Consider the following 18,590-nt stretch of genomic DNA (forward strand, 5'->3'; position numbering starts at 1 on the left):
GCCGCATGTCCTCCATCAGGGGTAGCGAGGTTGCAGGAGCTGGCTGGCCCTGGGAGGACGCACCCCCACTGCTGTTTTCACATCCTTTGCCTTACCCACCTTCAGGACAGTTGTCACTTATGAAGTCAGTGCTAAAGCTGGAGCAGTTGCTTTTTGAAAGAACATAGTCTGTGGTGCTGTGGTCTTGCAATGGACAGTAAATATGGTTCTTGCCAAAACTCCTTCTTTTGTCTTCGATTAAATACTTGAAATTTTTTCTGTTTCCTAACTTCATCATTGATTGTTTGAAATCTTGGAGTTTCAAGCATTTTTTCAAGCTGATACGGTTCCTTTTGCATGCCTCCTGACTCACTGACTCCTCACTGGCTTTGTGTCTAGTGCCACACTCCATTTGTGCTGACGATGCTATGAGGCTGGCCCGCGTGCGCCCTCGATTTGGAAGGTCCTCTTCTCCGTTGTAGGCTCAGACAACAGACGGGTGCCTCCTTTATGTTAGAGAATGTTTTATAGAACGATCCCGCTGCAGTAAGCCATTGAGTGCAGCAGTGTGCTGTTGCCCTACACTGCCTTAGAAAAAGAGTTAAGCAGTTCGACAAATATACATCAGATTTGTGAGTCTCAAGTTCATAAAAGTCAAAATTGGTAGTGTCTGTTAAGTTACATTTACCAAGAGAGCACATGATATTTCCCCTAACTATAACAGTGTTTTTGGAAACCTGGAGCACAAAACCATTAATATAATTGGCACAGAAACCACGAGTTTGGTTTGAACATCAAAGGGAGTTTTGCCAAGGCCTTACTGTCTGCACTTGAAGTTTTGGTTCTTCAGTGCAGAACAAATGATCTGTTTTCATTTTTAGGCATGTCAGACCCGAACTGGCCTGGAGAGAGTCCTGTACCACTCACGAGAGCTGATGGCACTAACACTGGGTTTCCAAGATATGCAAATGATAGTGTATATGCTAACTGGATGCTTTCACCCTCAGCGGCAAAATTAATGGACACGTTTGATAGTTAACATTTCTTTGTGAAAGGTAATGGACTCACAAGGGGAAGAAACATGCTGAGAATGGAAAGTCTACCGGCCCTTTCTTTGTGAACATCACATTGGCCGAGCCATGTTCAGTTCCCAGGTGGCAGACTCGTTTTTGGTAGTTTGTTTTAACTTCCAAGGTGGTTTTACTTCCGATAGCCGGTGATTTTCCCTCCTAGCAGACATGCCACACCGGGTAAGAGCTCTGAGTCTTAGTGGTTAAGCATTCCTTTCTCTTCAGTGCCCAGCAGCACCCAGTGTTGGTCTGTGTCCATCAGTGACCGCCAATGTTCTGTGTTCACATGTGTGGGTCCACCACTTACTACCTGGTGTATGAAATTGGACCTGAACTGTTGGATTTTTCTAGTTGCCGCCAAACAAGGCAAAAAATTTAAACATGAAGCACACACACAAAAAAGGCAGTAGGAAAAATGCTGGCCCAGATGACCTGTCCTTATTCAGAATGAGAGCCCGGCGGGGGCCTGGGGGTAGTGTCAATGCCCCTCCAGGGCTGGAGGGGAAGAGGGGACCCGAGGATGGGCCTGGGCTCAGCATTCGAGATCTTGAGAATGATTTTTTTTTTAATCATGCAACCTTTCCTTAGGAAGACATTTGGTTTTCATCATGATTAAGATGATTCCTAGATTTAGCACAATGGAGAGATTCGATGCCATCTTTACTATGTGGATGGTGGTATCAGGGAAGAGGGCTCACAAGACACATTTGTCCCCCGGGCCCACCACATCATCCTCACGTGTTCAGTACCGAGCAACCACTACCCCTGATGAGAACAGTATGAAGAAAGGGGGCTGTTGGAGTCCCAGAATTGCTGACAGCAGAGGCTTTGCTGCTGTGAATCCCACCTGCCACCAGCCTGCAGCACACCCCACAGCCAAGTAGAGGCGAAAGCAGTGGCTCATCCTACCTGTTAAGAGCAGGTAGGGCTTGTACTCACTTTAATTTGAATCTTATCAACTTACTCATAAAGGGACAGGCTAGCTAGCTGTGTTAGAAGTAGCAATGACAATGACCAAGGACTGCTACACCTCTGATTACAATTCTGATGTGAAAAAGATGGTGTTTGGCTCTTATAGAGCCTGTGTGAAAGGCCCATGGATCAGCTCTTCCTGTGTTTGTAATTTAATGCTGCTACAAGATGTTTCTGTTTCTTAGGCTCTGACCATGACTCATAAGCTTCTTGTCATTCTTCATTGCTTGTTTGTGGTCACAGATGCACAACGCTCCTCCAGTCTTGTGGGGGCAGCTTTTGGGAAGTCTCAGCAGCTCTTCTGGCTGTGTTGTCAGCACTGTAACTTCGCAGAAAAGAGTCGGATTACCAAAACACTGCCTGCTCTTCAGACTTAAAGCACTGATAGGACTTAAAATAGTCTCATTCAAATACTGTATTTTATATAGGCATTTCACAAAAACAGCAAAATTATGGCATTTTGTGAGGCCAAGGCTTGGATGCTTGTGTAATAGAGCCTTATGGTGTGTGTGCACACACCCAGAGGGAGAGTTTGAAAAATGCTTACTGGACACGTAACCTGGCTCTAATTTGGGCTGTTTTTCAGATACACTGTGATAAGTTCTTTTACAAATATCTATAGACATGGTAAACTTTTGGTTTTCAGATATGCTTAATGATAGTCTTACTAAATGCAGAAATAAGAATAAACTCTCTCAAATTATTAAAAATGCCTGCACAGTAAGTGTGAATTGCTGCAACAGGTTTGTTCTCAGGAGGGTAAGAACTCCAGGTCTAAACAGCTGACCCAGTGATGGGGAATTTATCCTTGACCAATTTATCCTTGACCAATAACCTAATTGTGTATTCCTGAGTTATAAAAGTCCCCATCCTTATTAGCTCTACTGGAATTTTCATACACGTATATGCAGAAGTTACTAAGTATTAAGTATTACTGAGTATTAAGTAGTAATCTGTCAGTTATTAAAATTTGTAAAATCTATTTATGAAAGGTCATTAAACCAGACCGTGTTCCTTTTTTTGTAATCAAGGTGACTAAGAAAATCAGTTGTGTAAATAAAATCATGTATCATAAAATGTGTAAACATTTTTTCTTTTTAACATTCTAGTTGGAAACAACAGATTTCTGATTTTGTAGTTTCCATACAATATTTAAAACGTCACAAAGAATTCTATCATGATAACAACTGAGGCATCAATAGTGGTCGAGGACTAGGGGCTCCGGAGATATGGCTGGCTTATCTGGTACATTTGCATGTGAATAGGCACATTGATAGAAACTGAAAAACTCAGCTAACTCCACTGTTCAAGGAATCCCTTCCTTAAAGGTGTCCATCCCTAGAACAAAGCAGCAGCCAGTGTCAAGTTTAGGTCTTCACAGTTCTCTAGCAATTTGCTTGTTGCTGATCTTTTGAAGTTGGCCTTAGAGCTGTGGGAGACAGAACACAAAATGCCAAGTCCTGAGGAAGGCCGTTAGAAATGTGAGGGAAAATGCTGTCCTGAACCACCATGAAGCCTGACACACTCACTACTGTTTATGTCTTCCTCGAGGAATTCTCTGAGCTTCTCATGCCGGGCGTGGAGCTGATGGGTGAGTGGGCAAATGGGAGTTGTTGTCAACATCAGTCTCATCTGCGATTGCATTGTGTCAGATGCCAAGGGCCTGTGTCACACGCATACACGTGTGTACACATGGGCCTTTGCACACCTCACCAGGTGGTGTACACACAGGCCTTTGCACGCCTCGCCCCGTGCCCGCCCCAGGCCCATGAGGCCCCGCCTCCCAGCCGTGGGTGCCTGTGTCTGCTCACGGCTTCCTCCTTCAACCTGGACCACAGGGGCTGGAAGTGAAAGTAATCTCCAGAGCCAGCTGTTTGCTGTAGCCTTTACCTCTGAAAGTAGAAATCTACGCCAAGAAAAATTAATACTAAAAGCTACCCCTAATGTAGACTCTACATTAGGACTATTTGTGTGTGTATGTTTGCTGTTTTATTTTCCCCTAAAAACACATTTTCTGACAACCTTCACGAAGGATTTCTTCCTACCACGAGGCCAGCTTATGTGGGCAGAAATCTAGTTGAATGTGCCTGAGAACAGGGCTTGAACAAATGCTTCATATACAAAAGAAATTTTGAAGGGAAAGCATAATTTCTAACATATAAAGAAAGCCTCTCCCGCAGGCAGGCGGAGCAGTTAGCGGTGCCTCTCCCTGCCTCGGGTGCGTTCACGCATAGTGTCTGGCATACCTTGTTTTATTGCTCTTTGCTTTATTGCATTTTTCACAAATTGAAGTTTTGTGACAACGCTGAGTCATCGAGAAAGTCTATCAGGGCCATTCTTCCAACAGCCCACACTCACTTCATGTCTCTCTATCAGTACTGTTAAGCAATAAAGTATCTTTAAACCAAGGTATGTACATTGTTTTTTAGACATAGTTCTGTCACACACTTAACAGACTCCAGTACAGTGTAAGTGTAACTTTTATATGCACTGGGAAACCAAGAGACTTGTGTGGCTCACTTACTTGGGATCTTCAATCTTCTTTGCTTTACCGGGGTGGTCTGGAACAGTATCTCTGAGGTTCGCCTGTGTTTAGTGGTCCTCACAACTGGGGGGTGGTTCTAGGAAGTCCTAGGGAATCCTAACCTCTGTGGCCCTGAAAAAGCAGAAAGGTGGGTCTGCAGGGTGCATGCAGCAGTGTGCGTGGCCCCTCACGTCTTCCACATGAAGATGCTTCAGGTGCATGTCCTAGGCTTGTGCGCCTGCAGGGAAAGCACCCTCTGCCAGGGCTGCCTGCTATGGCCCTGTCTCTTCTCCATGGCAGCAGCCTTGACCGAAACTGTGTAGAGTCTCCCACCTCTTCAGGGAGCTGGGACTCAGGAAGGATCGTCTTAGCTGAGGTCATAAGAACCTGCATGTAGAGAACTTTTCAGCGTGGGGCCACTACTGTGTCCTGCTGCTGAGGCCAGGTAGTGGCCGTCTGAGGGCTGCAAGGGCAGGCTGCTCCCAGGAGTTAAGGAGGCAAACACTCTGAACACCCTGGAGAAATCACAGTTTATCTTTGCAACTACAAATTTGAGTGCTGTGTCAAGTGACCAGGTATTTTTGCAGATGTCTCTGAGGTGTTAAATCACAGGACCTGGCCAAGCAAGATCTCTCAGCTGGACCCCGGGCAGGGGATCCTTTATGGGGGCACATCTCACTGTGGGGGCTGCAGAAATGTGAAGGTCAGCATGGAGGGAGCTTGTGGTCTGAAACTACCCCAGCCACTGTGACTACCACACTAGGAGAGATCATAAACCTGCATCCTCTCAGATGACACTGAGCAGTTCAAGCTAAAAATGTGCTGGTAAGCAAGGTAAGTGAATTCTAAAGCTAAAAAAAAAAAACATTTTTCATTTTCTGAGAAGGAAACAAGTTTGATATTTCATACACAAACAATATTTACCATGCAGACCGTCGATTTCTTGAATAAAAATATGAAATTCATTTAAAACATTCAAGTTTTTGTGTATTTTTGTCAATGTAAACAGAAGAGCAACCTGTTTCTTGGCTGCTCGATTTTCTCACCTGCACATCAATCCTTTTCTATACTCTCCCATGGAAGAAGGGGTCTCTGGGGGCAAGAGACTTTGGTCAGAGGACTGCAGGGAGCCAGGCAGCACCCATGTCTTGGAACCTCCACTCTCCCTAGGGCGTGTGCCTTGCTCCCTATTTTGTGCCTTTCTTCTGGGAGTTTTCAAGAGCTTGAGAATTTTCCTGGAGATTCTGGCCACAGGGCCTGAAGCTCTTAGATTGCTCAGAACCCCATGGTAAAGGAGCACACTGAGGGTTTGGGGGACTTCAGTGTCTGGGAAGAAAAGTAAGATCATAGCAAATGATTTCTAAAAATAAGAATGACACCAAGGATGGAAGAGCTGTAGCGTCTCACAAGACAGTCACTGGAAAAAGTAGAGGAAGTGTGGTTGGACACTATTTTTAAAGAGATATTCACACAATTACCTATAATCTTTAACTTTGTAGAAATAAGCAAAGGCTACCCATACGAGAACCCACAGGAGCCCTTGGTTCTGAACTTGCTATAGCAAAAGAGTCAGCATCACTTACTTTTGGCAGACACTCAAAGGCAGGCAGAGGAGTGGGAAAGCCTTATAGTAAAAAATAAAAGGTGGGGAGGGTGAGGAGAAGCCTTCAGGGATGCTGTGATTGGGGCTTGTTGGCCTGGGGAAGCTGGAGGCAGCTAACCAGGAGGAGGGCCTCTTATGTGATTGGTTTGGGGGACACAGGTGGCTTTCTCTGTTTAGTTCAGCGGGCAAAAAACAGGGAAGCTTGCAGTTCCTGACCAAGTCCTAACCATTCTGGGATAATTGTTACAGAGGCTGTGGTTTGGCTTCCTGGCTAGTTCTGCAGAGAATCTGATTCAAATCCTCTGGCCGTACGTGGTCTGGCCATTGTCTGTTTGCATGTTCAGTCTCTTAGTCCCCCTTGTTAGTCATTTTCTTGTTTGTAAAATGTTGGCCAACTCAAGGAAGTCTAGAGATCCAGCTCTTCACTGCTCAGAGATTATTCAGTTGTCTCTCTGGTCAACTATATTGTGAGATCTTGATCCTTCTGTTGTTGTAGCATCACAGTGCTCATTTGACAAGAATGGGATGCAGTGGAACAACATCAGGACCACTATGGCAAACAAGAGCAACTGTCCCTGTGAGACGCTTTGAATGCAAACTTCAGCTGACCAATGCAGGCCAAGAGCAAATCCCATATAGGCCGTGAGGATCAACCTTAGAAAGCCAAATAGCTTTTGCCTCAAGGTGATGTGTGGCCTGTTCTACCTTCTCTGTTTCACTGATCCAGATGCAGTATTAGCAGTGGCAGAGGCCATCACCAACCAACAAGAAATCTACAGCAATGAGACTGTCCATCACTACTCATGCCAATGAGTTGAGACTGATAGGTGCCCCATCTAGGGAAGAAGTGGCATTGCTAATGACTTCTGCCAGGGTTAATGATAAGTTTATGACAACAGGATTCCCACAGATGAGAACATTGCTGATTGTTTGCATAAACAATGAGCCAGTAACTCCCCAGTTAGAGTGCTGAATAACCAGGGGTGATGTTACGGTTTTTGTAGTTTTACACCAACCGGTTTGTGGTAAATCGTTACAGCAACCCTAGGAAAAGCAACGCACCATTTGTATGTATGGTTAATGTGTGGCAGGTGTTTAAAGGTATTGCAGGATATTGGTGCTTTTCCTTTCCCCAGTGCACCTCGTTGATCTCAAGTGAGGGATTTTTCTTTTTGTCTTGATTTTTGTTTTCTAAGATTGAACAATCTTTTTTTCCCAGTGTCCCTTCTGTTTACAGTATCTATAAGTGCCCTTGTCAGTAGCTGACTGGTTGGGGAGGGGCCACCCAGCTGTTTGATCAGCAGGGCCACAAGTTAATTTTGGGTCCTGTCTTATTTTTGTTCTAAAGCACTTTTAAAATGTCTGCCAGGTGTTGTAGTTCAGGTTAAGGGGCTATTTCCCATTCTCATTTCTGTTTTTGATTAAGTCTCCGATTTCAGATTTAGCTCCCTGACAACAAGCAATGAAAGGGCCACTTTCTAGACTCCCAAATGGTATAGGTACAATGTATTTTCTAGCCTATCCCAAAAAAACCTCCTGCAGGTTCTTTTTTTTTTCTGCATGACACTGGATTATGGTCTAATCTTTTTGGGGGGGAATGTTTGAGGTATGGCTTTTAGAAGACTTTGCCCTATGTTTTGAGCCTCTTTGTTAACTCTTCAGTTTTATTGTGGACAGTGGGATCCTAGGATCCCTTTTGCGGGAGTCTAGTCAACTTTTGCCATTCAGGATTTAGCATGCAAGGTTCTGGTCAATGTGTACAAGTTGGTATGGGTTAGGTAACACTGGGTCACATGCTTCCCCCCGCCGCTTTGCGATAGGGTCTTGCTCTGCCACCAAGGCTAGAGTGCAGTGGTGCAATCATGGCTCACTGCAGCCTCAACCTCCTGGGCGCAAGTGATCCTCCCATGTGAGCCTCTTGAGTAGCTAGGACTACAGGCACACACCACCATGCCTGGGTTTTTTTTTTTTTTCCATAGAGATGGAGATCTCACTATGTTGCTCAGGCTGGTCTAACTTGTAGGCTCAGGCAGTCCTCACTGATTCACCTTCCAAAATGATGGGATTACAGGTGTGAGCCATAGTGCCTGGCCAAAGTATTCTTAATTATTTTATGAATAGTTGCTCATCTTGCCTGGGTTTGGGGAAATCCTTAATTATGGTTATTAATTTAGCTTGGGTCTAAGGTTTAAATTCCACAGTTGTCTGTATATGGGGCTCACGGAGGAATAGGCCTTCAGAGAGGCAGCCGGCATCCTGGGGTCATAGGAGGGTTGTTGTGAAAGGGCAGGGATCTGGACAAGAGGAAGAGAAGGGAAGTGTGGACAGATGTGTGGAAGGGAAGAGATCAGAAGGATAAGGGGGAGAAGAGGGAGAGCTGTATTAGGGAAGCAAATGGACGATAAGCAGAAGAATTTACTAGGAAAATGAGTCTAGGTTGTTGCTGCTTAAATTTGCCAAATCGCTCATTAGCTTTAGCCAAAGAGTCTTTCAGGGAAGCACTTTTTGAATCAGAATATCATTTGGAGACCTCTGACTACCAATCAAAAAAGGCTGTTCTTATTCTCTTTCGTTTCTAAGGCGTCTCTCAAATGAGCAATTTTGTTCAAGTTAGATGTTCTCCAAATAAGATCTTCACCAAATCAACCTTGGTGAAGTTAATGCTTTTCAGAGATGGGCATAAGAATTAGAATTGTTAAGAGAGTATATGTAAGAAGGAGGAGTTTTTCCTGGAGAAGGAGAAGATTTAAACTTAGACAACATCATGAATGCTGGCTGGTGAGGCTGGCGAGAAATGGAATGTTTGTGTCTCTCAGGACATGAAAGCGAGATGGAAGGAGAACCTCATTCAGTTTTACTGGAAACCCACAGCAAAGTTTGTCCAAGTAGAGGCCGGTGTGATGAGAATTGCTAAATCAGGAGCTGTGAGGCTGGCTCAAACAAGAGGCTTATGAGCCCCGTGCCTGTGTCCTTTCCTATGGTTTTCCTTCTTATGATAAGCAGCACTTTTTGACAGCACAACACTAAACACTAACACAAAATATAGTGAAAAGGGATAAAACGAATGGCCTGATTCCACTAGAGATGCCAGACAAATGAGAATCAATAACAAAATCAGAGTACCAAACTGAGAATAAATAGCCAGAGACCTCCACGCAGAGTGAGGTGAGCCCTATGCTGACCACATCGGCGCACCTGATAGGCCGAGAACATGGAGGCATGAGGGGTCTCTGGGTGGCACAATGGGTGGAAGCCTGGGGACCTCACGGACAAGCAGTACAGACTTACCATGGGATCACCAGGAAAACTGTGGAAACCAGCAAAGGCTATTTATTCACAACTTGCTATAGCAGGGGAATCAGCCAGCATCACTTGCTTTTGGTAGAAATTTAAAAGGCCCGAAAGAGATGGGAAACTTTTATAGTTTTGTTTTGTTTTGTTTTGTTTAAGTATCAGATCGGAAGTTGTTGGCAGGAAATGTTTTTAATTACATTTTTCTGATATTAAATCCAACACAGTTGTACTTCAATATTTTCCCTAGGAGAACTACTTATTTTACAGCTATATCCCAGTGTATCACCCATGATCAGCCACATAATTTGAATCATGCATTATCTTCTCTCCACATTCAAATTACATACATTTAGTATTTGGCTACTTAAAAAAAAATCATTAAAAAGTAACAATTTAAATCCATTGACGGGAGAACCTCAGTTAGTTTCAAAACAACAATTCTTGCCAGGCGGGGTGACTCACGCCTGTAATGCCAGCACTTTGGGAGGCCGAAGCTGGAAGATCGCTTGAGCCCAGGAGTTCAAGGCCAGCCTAGGCAACACAGGGAGGCCCCAGCTCTACCCAAAAAAATATTAACAATTAGCCGGGCGTGGTGGCATGCACCTGTGGTCCCAGCTACTCGGGAGGCTGAGGCGAGAGGATCGCTGGAGTCGGAGGTGGGGAGGCTGCCGTGAGCCGTGATCGCTCCACTGCACTCCAGCCTGGGCGACAGAGCGGGACCCTGTCTCAAAAAATAGATGAATAAATAAAAACAATTCTAATGGAAGATTCGAATAGCAATTTAAAACATGCGGCAACTAACCCTGACCCTGCGGCTTCAGCCTCCCCGCCGCTAGCTGAGGGCCGTGGCCGCTGCACAGAGGCTTGTGAGGATTCGGGGGTTCAGGCAGCGCCCGCCGCGCGTGTGCCAGACGTGCGGCCACAAGGTAGGAGCAGTAAGAAGGATCCAGGGAAAAAAGTCCACGAATGAGAAAGGAAACCCAGCGTTTGTAGGGCTAGGAGGACAAAGAAAGAAAATGCTGGCGGCGGAGGGCGAGGCTCCGCGGTGCGTGGCAGATGGGAATTTGCTCGGTGGCGGCTCCTCTCTCTGGAGGGCTTCCCAGCGTCCCCTCCCCCGCCAGCCCGCGGTGACGCGCCCGGCGCCCACCAGAGCCGGCTCTCGGCGCCGTCGCGCCTTCGCTCGCCGGCTTAGGCCGTTCTCGGGGTGGCGTGGGAGACAGAGAACCCGGGGAGGACCCTGGAACACGCAGTGGCATGGAAGACGCCTAGGAAAGGGCTTCTCTTTCCACTCACGAAAATCAGTGTGTGAGCTCGAAGCCATTTCCCAGCGTGTCCGCCTCAACTCCCTCATTCAACAGATGAGGGAACTCCTCCGGGGAAATGCAGTGATGCGCTCACAGCTGCCGGCGGCCCAGCGACAAAGGGCGCTCCACAGCCCCGCGGCCCGAAGCCCTCGGCTCGGCTGCCACGCAGGCCCCGCGGCCCCGCTCGGACTCCCAGGATCGGCTTCTGGGCGGGACAGCGCTGCAGTCCACGAGTCCGGGCAGGGGCGCCTCCAGACCGGAGCGGTTTCCTGCCTCGGGCACTCTGCTGCCTCCACAAACGGTTTTTGGAGGCACACACACGGATACTTTAACACGTCGGTTATGAATCGGTACCCAGCTGCCAGTGGCGGAGCTTTCTGGGCGGGGCCGTGGGCGCGCGGCGGCATTTCCTCACGCGCGCCGGAATTTCCTCGCGCGCGCCGGAAGTGGCCGCTCAGGCGCGGCGGCGCGGCGGCGCGCCGGGGCGGGGTGGGTGGCTGAGGCGGCGGCGGCGGCGGCCCCAAGGCGTGAGGTGCCGCCCGGGTGTGCCCGCGGCACAGGAGGCGGCGGATTGCAGAGCAGGCGAGCGCGGTGAGTACCTGGCCCGGCCTCGCCCGCCGGTCCGCGACTCCCGCGGGCTCCGGCCCGGGCGGTGCGGGCGCCGGGGCTGCGGGCTCCTGTCTGGTCGGGTGGGGTCGCCTCGCGGACCGGTCCTGCGGGGGGCCCTGTCTCTCAGGGATGAGCCTGCCGGAGTCGGCTCCGGTTTTAGGGAAAGCGCGGCCAGAGACGGTTGATTCGCTTGTCAGTGTTGGGTTTTGTTTTGTTTTTATCTATTCATCACCATCTCTGCTCCTCTCAGTGGATAAACTTTTTAGTCAGCGGTGACCTCGTCATCGCGTTAAAATTGTTCTGGCCGCAGCCCCTCTTTATCTGTAGATGGCAGAGCGGGCGCCGGTAAAGATGCTCTGTCGTGGAGGGTTCAGTGGGGCGGAGGAGATGGGGAGCCTCTGGCGTTGTCGGAGAATGCACCTTAAAAATGACTCTACCCTTGAGCAACGCAGGAAGCACGACAGTGATACTTCTATTTGTGATGATGGTATTGGCGGTATGATAGTTTGATTATACATCTGAAGCTTCTCTTCCTGAGTCCTTGGCTTGTTAAACTTGGAGGCATTTTCTAGCGTGCTTTTGAGATAGATGTGGGATGTCGTGACGTTTCACTGTCATTCAAGGCTCGCAGGAGCAGGGCCTTCATGTCTGGTAATTAATGTTGTTTTTTGAATGTTGTATTAAAATAGTAGCTTCGATCTTGGAAGTAAGAAGCCAAGTATTTTAGGACTGAATGTTAGCGTTCATTTTGTATTATTATTCTTGTACCATTTGTTTAAAGTTGTCATGTAACTAAAAGAATGAAAAAAGATGTTGGATTTCCAGTATTTGTGGCTCAGAGGATTTTGGCCTAAAGCACAGTTCCAACCAGTTTAGAAGCTACATTTTTCTCTTTGTTTTTGTCGAGGCATAAAATACATAAGAGCACGAATCTTAATTGTACAGCTCAATGAATTTTTACATACTTATTACCCTGTGGAACCACCAGATATATCAAATTATAACCGTAGAACATTTCCATCATCCTGTTTTCCTGTGCTTCTTCCAAGTCAGTTATATCCTTGTTTTCCCATCTGTATTCTAACTTATCTTATCTGCTTTTAGTTTTCTCTGTTTTGAGCTTCATGTTAATGGAATCACATAGTATTCTCAGCATATTGTTTGTGGGACACACCCATGCTATTTCATGGTATTGTATTATTACTGTGTAATAGTCTATTGAATAATATGTGACTACTCTTCAGTTGATGGACATTTATGTTCCCAATTTTTGTATATGATGTATTTTGGATATTAAAAATACTGTGGGCCCGGCTTGGTGGCTCAGGCCTGTTATCCCAGCGCTTGGGGAGACCGAGGTGGGTGGATCACTTGGTCAGGAGTTCGAGACCAGCCTGGCAAACATGGTGAAACCCCATCTCTACTAAAAATACAAAAATTAGCCAGGCGTGGTGGCAGGCGCCTGTAAGCCCAGCTACTTGGGAGGCCGAGGCGGGAGGTGGAGGGTGCAGTGAGCCGAGATCGTGCCACTGCACTCCAGCCTGGGCAACAGAGCCTGACTCGGTCTCAAAAAGAAAAAAAAAAAAACAGTACTGTGGACATTCTTGTAAATTAAATGTCTTGGTGAGCATCTGTATGCATTTCTGTCAGCTATAGAATGACTGAGTCATGGCATAAGCAGAAAATTACCAACATGGAGTCATTACCAACCATGCCATTACCAACCAAAGGCAGAAAATTTAACCAACATGGAGTCATCTTTTTTTAATGTAATAGAATTTGTTATTTTAACTAATATAACATTCAAGGTTGGTTTAAAAAAAGCATAACTATTATGAGTTCAAGACATAAGTGATTCATTCATTACCATGTTATTATTTAACCATTGAATTGCACATTTATGACCGTCTTCTGTCGGACTGTCATTGTTTGTTTAACTGTTAGACAGGTCTGTTAGAGCTGGTGAGGATCTGACTGAAGTTTAGCATAACATTTACTTAAGAACTGTGTTACTCAAGTTAGTGGTTTTTTAGAGGAAATGAAATACCAAAAGGATATGACTGAAAGTGGATTGAAGAATCATGGGACTGCAAGTCAAAGAACTTACATTGTTATTGTCATGCTACACAAGCACTAGGTATAAGTGTAAAATTGAATTATAGGGCTAGTTACAAATGTGCATTCACAGCAGGAATACAGTGATTTTCATATGGACTGAGATACTACTAGCACATTTATAATGTGAACACACAACAAAAATCACTAAACATTTGTGGGAAATCAGTAGCATCTAAGAGAAGCTTCAGACCAAACAAATACAAGAACTAGGCACTGAAGCAGTGGAGCTAATGTAAGACAAAAAAAAGTTTAAAGTAAGTATTAGTATCTTCAGATTTGTTAAGGTATTATGCCTACTGAATACATACAGGCTGCCATGAAAAAAAGCAATTGATTCTTGAATATTTAAACATGGAAAGTAGGAAAGGGCCAGGTGTGGTGGCTCATACCTGTAATTCCAACACTTTGGAAAGCCAAGGCAGGAGGATCGCTGGATTCCAGGAGTTTGAGAGCAGCCTAGGCAACATAATGAGACCCTGTCGCTACAAATAATTTTTTTTTTTTGAGATGGAGTCTGGCTCTGTTGCCCAGGCTGGAGTGCAGTGGCGCCATCTTGGCTTACTGCGAGCTCCACCTCCCAGGTTCACGCCATTCTCCTGCCTCAGCCTCCCGAGTAGCTGGGACTACAGGCACCCGCCACCATGCCCAGCTAATTTTTGTATTTTTAGTAGAGACAGGGTTTCACTGTGTTAGCCAGGATGGTCTCGATCTCCTGACCTCATGATCCACCTGCTTCGGCCTCCCAAAGTGCTGGGATTACAGGCGTGAGCCACCGCACCTGGCCACAAATCATTTTTAAAATTAGCAGTATGGTAGTGCACACCTGTCGTCCCAGCTGTTCAGGCAGTGGAGGCTGCCATTGCACTTTAGCCTGGCTGACAGTGAAACTGTCTCAAAAAAAAAAAAAGAAAGAAAGAAAAAGAAAGTGGGAAAGACTAGCCATGACATGCAAAGTAGATCTAGAAGAGTCAATATACATCTAATAGGAGTTCCAGGAGGCATTAGAAATAGGAAAAGAAGAAATAACCAGAGAGATAACAGAGATCCTGAAGGTAGGAGTGTCCAGGCACAGTCTTGGGCAGCCTGAGCCAGGGAGAAATAAGTATCAGAGGACAAAGGACTGGCAAATATAGATCAACCCTTCCCTCTCTGGTCTGTTTCTTTGTCTGTACAGTGGGGACGAACAAGAAGTATGCCTTTTCTGAGAGCTTATGGAAAGATGTGTTAGGTTTGCTGACTGTTCCCCACTCTTCTTCCCTGCCAGCTCACAGAAGGGATTGGGGTTGTGTGCCCTTATATGATGTTTAACCTTTTTATCACATGTATTTATTTTGTGAAATTTTTAAAGTGTAAAAATTTTTTAGAAGTTAAAGCAGGAGTTGCCAGTATGGCTGGCTGCCTGTTTTAGTATAGCCTGTGATCTAAGACTGGCTTTTACACTTTTTTTTTTTATTTTGTATTTATTTATTTGTTTATTTATTTATTTATTTTTGAGACAGAGTCTCACTCTGTTGACCAGGCTGGAGTGCAGTGGCGTGATCTTGGCTCACTGCAACCTCCGTTTCCTGGGTTCAAGTGATTCGCCTGCCTCAGCCTCCTGAGTAGCTGAGATTGCAGGTGCATGCCACCATGCCCGGCTAATTTTTGTATTTTTAGTAGAGATGGGGTTTCACCGTGTTCCTCAGGCTGGTCTTGAACTCCTGACCTCGTGATCCGCCTGCCTCAGCTTGCCACAGTGCTGGGATTACACGCGTGAGCCACCGTGCCCAGCCCTACACTTTTTAATGCTTTGGGGAGCAAAAGAAAATAATGCTTCGTGACCCATGAAAATTATATGAAGTTCAAATTTCAATGTCCCTTGGAACACAACTATACTCATTCACTTACATATCATCTGTGACTGATTTTGTGCCACAAAGGCAGAATCAACTGGTTGTGACATTTACTGTCTGACCTAAAATATTTGCTGATTCCTGGTTTAGAGGTCAGAAATGGACTTATGCATATATAGGAATTTTGCTAATGATAAAGGTGGCATTTCAAACTAGTGACAAGAGCATGGATTGCATGATAAATGGCAAGAATTAGCTATCTATTTGAGGGAAAAATTACTTTTATTAGGATTACTTCAGGTAGGGAAGCTAAAATCAAGAAGTAGGAAAAGATTGATAGATTTGAGTCTATTACCACCACCACCAACAACAACAAAACTTTGCTTAATAGGAAATAATATCTAACACTTACTGAGCACTTATGCTTGTCATGTTTTACTTGAATAAGTGTTATAATTATACTCTAAGGTAGGTTCTGTAATTATTCCCACTTAACAGAGGAGGAAACTGAAGTTTACATATATTATGGAATTTGTCTGTAATGAAGAATAGGAAACCATGATGCAGATCTGTGAATTCAGGCCATCTGGCTCCCAAGCCTATTGTGGACAAGACAAATTGAGAAGAAATATTTGCAACATGGTAACACCATTTTGTAGGTATTATCTACATCAGCACATAAAGATGTACCTAATTCCTTTAAAATATTCTGTTGTATAAATGTCTTCAGTTAATTTAACCTTTCCTCTATTGATGAACATTAAGTTGCTTATATTTTTATTTTGCTGTTACATGTAACACTGATAAACATCCTATGTATGTGACTTTATATAGTAGTATGGATACTTCTGTAGTATAGAATCAGGAAAGTGGAATTGTGAATTGCTGGATTAAACGGCCTGTGCATTTAAATCAAGTTTGCTCTCCAAAAATTGTGTTTGTGGGGTGGGGGGGAGGTTTAACTAAAGGAATCATAATATCTTGGAAGGAACACTGACTGTTCAGGCAAAACTGCCTCATTTTTAGAGGAAGCCCTGAGAGGTGAAGTGTTATGCCCAAGATTACATAGCTATTAAGTAGCTGTTACACTTGACTCTTTAACTTGTTTTTACTGTGCCACAGTTTGGCACATTTTTCTCCTTTGTCTTGCTGAAATCCAGGTACATGATTATAGTTTTCTCCAGAAACACCCTATTAAAAGGATCCATTTGATATTACTTGTCCTTGGTATTCAGCACAGTGCCTGACACACAGTAGGTAATCAAGTATTTGTTGAAAAAGTGCTGCTTTCAGATGATCAGTACTTACAGACCACTTATTCAATAACATGTTGACAACCCATGCATCACTGTAATACTCATCAGGTAATCAAGAACTTATCAAGAAATGAAACGTTCTGATCTCCTCCTTCCTAGATATTTACACTTTATAATGGTTTAGTTTCCTGACTGATTATGTTTTCCAAATAATTGTGTGGCTTTGTTTTTGCTTTGTAAAAAATGAACTCAAAATTATAAATTTAGTTTTTGAAAACTTTAATGAGAAATTGTTCTGTGCAGAAAATTTAGGAAGATTATACAGAATATGTTTTATAATAGACTCAAATGGATTATATCTTTCAGGGGGCAGTAGATTAGTCTTGCAGGTTAGCTTGACATACTGCATGCAATGTACATGTCCTGGAAATGATGCATAACATTTGTGTTCATAGTACCAAAAATTGTGTATAATCAAGATTGAGTAAAAACTCCTTAAGGGTCATATTATTATGTAAGGGACCAGTGCTGTAGAATTAACTATCTTTAACACTTCTGTTGTCTCCAAGTCACAAGGCAAAGAGAAAAGATATGGTAAGACCTTTAGAGGAATATGTAAATATGTAGTACTCTATTTTTGGGGAGATGAGGGGCTTAGTTTTGTTTTTTAAATGCAAATTCGTAATCAACAAATCTTTATACTTCAGTAAACAAACTGGAGGGTTTTTTGTTGTTGTTGTTGTTGTTGTTGTTTTTACAAATGCCTTTTTGGCACTACTACTGAATCTGACTTGGCTTTATTTTTTAAACAGCTTCATTGAGGTATAATTGACATAAAATAACCTACACATATTTAAAGTGTGCAATTCGATAAGTTTTAACATGTGTATACACCTGTGAAATCATCACTGCAACCAAAGTAATGAGCAAATCCATTACTCCCAAAAGTTTTTTCATCCCTTTTTATAATTCCTTCCTGGTACCACCTCCCACAGGCAATCATTGACTGATTTACTTTCAGTTAACTACAAATTACCTTGCATTTTCTAAAATTTTATATAAATAGAATCATATAGTAAGTACTTCTGTTGCCTGGCTCCTATTACTCAGAGTAATTGTTGATATTTATCCATGGTGAAGCATGTGTCAGAGTTTATTCCTTTTTATTGCTAAGCAATGTTCCATTGTGTGTCTGTTTTACAGTTTGTCCATTCACCTGTTGGTGGACACTGGGTTGTTTCTGCTTTTGGGCTCTACACATACAAGCTGCTATGAACACTTGTGTACAGGTTTTGGTATTGTTAAAGTATAAACTGAGGCAGAATAAAATTTTAAAGAGTTTTGTCTGAGCAAACAGCAATTCATGAATCAGACAGCAATAAATCAAAAGTGATTTGGGACTCCACCAAAGGAATGCAAGCAGAAGACTTCTATAGGATGAACAAGGAAGCAAGGCAAAGAAAATATTTGATTAATTGTATTTATATAGTTGCCTTGTTTAGTCCATCCTATTGGAAAGTCCCTAGTTATGTAAGTTAGTTGATGGCTTCTAATTGGCATAGCCTAAGTTTGTTTGTTTGTTTGTTTTTAAGAGACAGGGCTAGAGTGCTTTGGTGCGATCGTAGCTCACTGCAGCTTTGAACTCCTGGGCTCAAGTGATCCTCCCACCTCAGCCTCTCAAGTAACCAGGACAACATGAACTACAGACATGCACCGCCACGCCTGGCTAATTTTTTAATTTCTTATAGAGGCAAGGTCTCGCTAGCTATATTGCCCAGGCTGATCTCAAATTCTGGCCTCAAGTGATCCTCCTGCTTCAACCTCCCAAGGTGCTTACAGGCATGAGCCACCATGCCCAGCCTAATTTTTCTTTAATATAGGCACAGACAAAAAATAACCAAAGTTTACATTTGCAAACAGCCCAAATTAAGTTTTGCTTCTATTGCTTCTATTTGCAAGGTCAAGGTTGTTTTAATGGCTTAACTGGCTTTGTCCAGGGGATTTACAGACCTGGTCTTCATCTTATTTT

At 44.1% G+C, this 18,590-nt stretch overlaps 2 protein-coding genes across 8 annotated transcripts in view; both read left to right on the forward strand.

Annotated features, from left to right (window-relative positions):
* The window catches only part of RET (ret proto-oncogene), a 54,417-nt gene extending 50,395 nt beyond the window's left edge, over positions 1-4,022 (forward strand). For both annotated transcript variants that reach the window (XM_002820653.5, XM_054523255.1), the window contains one exon: positions 861-4,022. In XM_002820653.5, coding sequence (XP_002820699.2) covers positions 861-1,018 — 158 coding nt within the window. In that variant the 3' untranslated portion in view covers positions 1,019-4,022. The remainder of the gene's footprint in view (positions 1-860) is intronic.
* A 7,176-nt stretch (positions 4,023-11,198) lies between these two features.
* Positions 11,199-18,590, forward strand: part of CSGALNACT2 (chondroitin sulfate N-acetylgalactosaminyltransferase 2) — a 47,879-nt gene continuing 40,487 nt past the window's right edge. Inside the window, exons 1-2 of one of the 6 annotated variants that reach the window (XM_054521562.2) lie at positions 11,225-11,337; positions 15,804-15,960. The gene's annotated coding sequence lies outside the window, so the exon portion shown is untranslated. 6 annotated transcript variants of the gene reach the window in all.

Source organism: Pongo abelii, chromosome 8 (assembly GCF_028885655.2).
Source record: "Pongo abelii isolate AG06213 chromosome 8, NHGRI_mPonAbe1-v2.0_pri, whole genome shotgun sequence".
In the NCBI taxonomy this organism is placed as follows: domain Eukaryota; kingdom Metazoa; phylum Chordata; class Mammalia; order Primates; family Hominidae; genus Pongo; species Pongo abelii.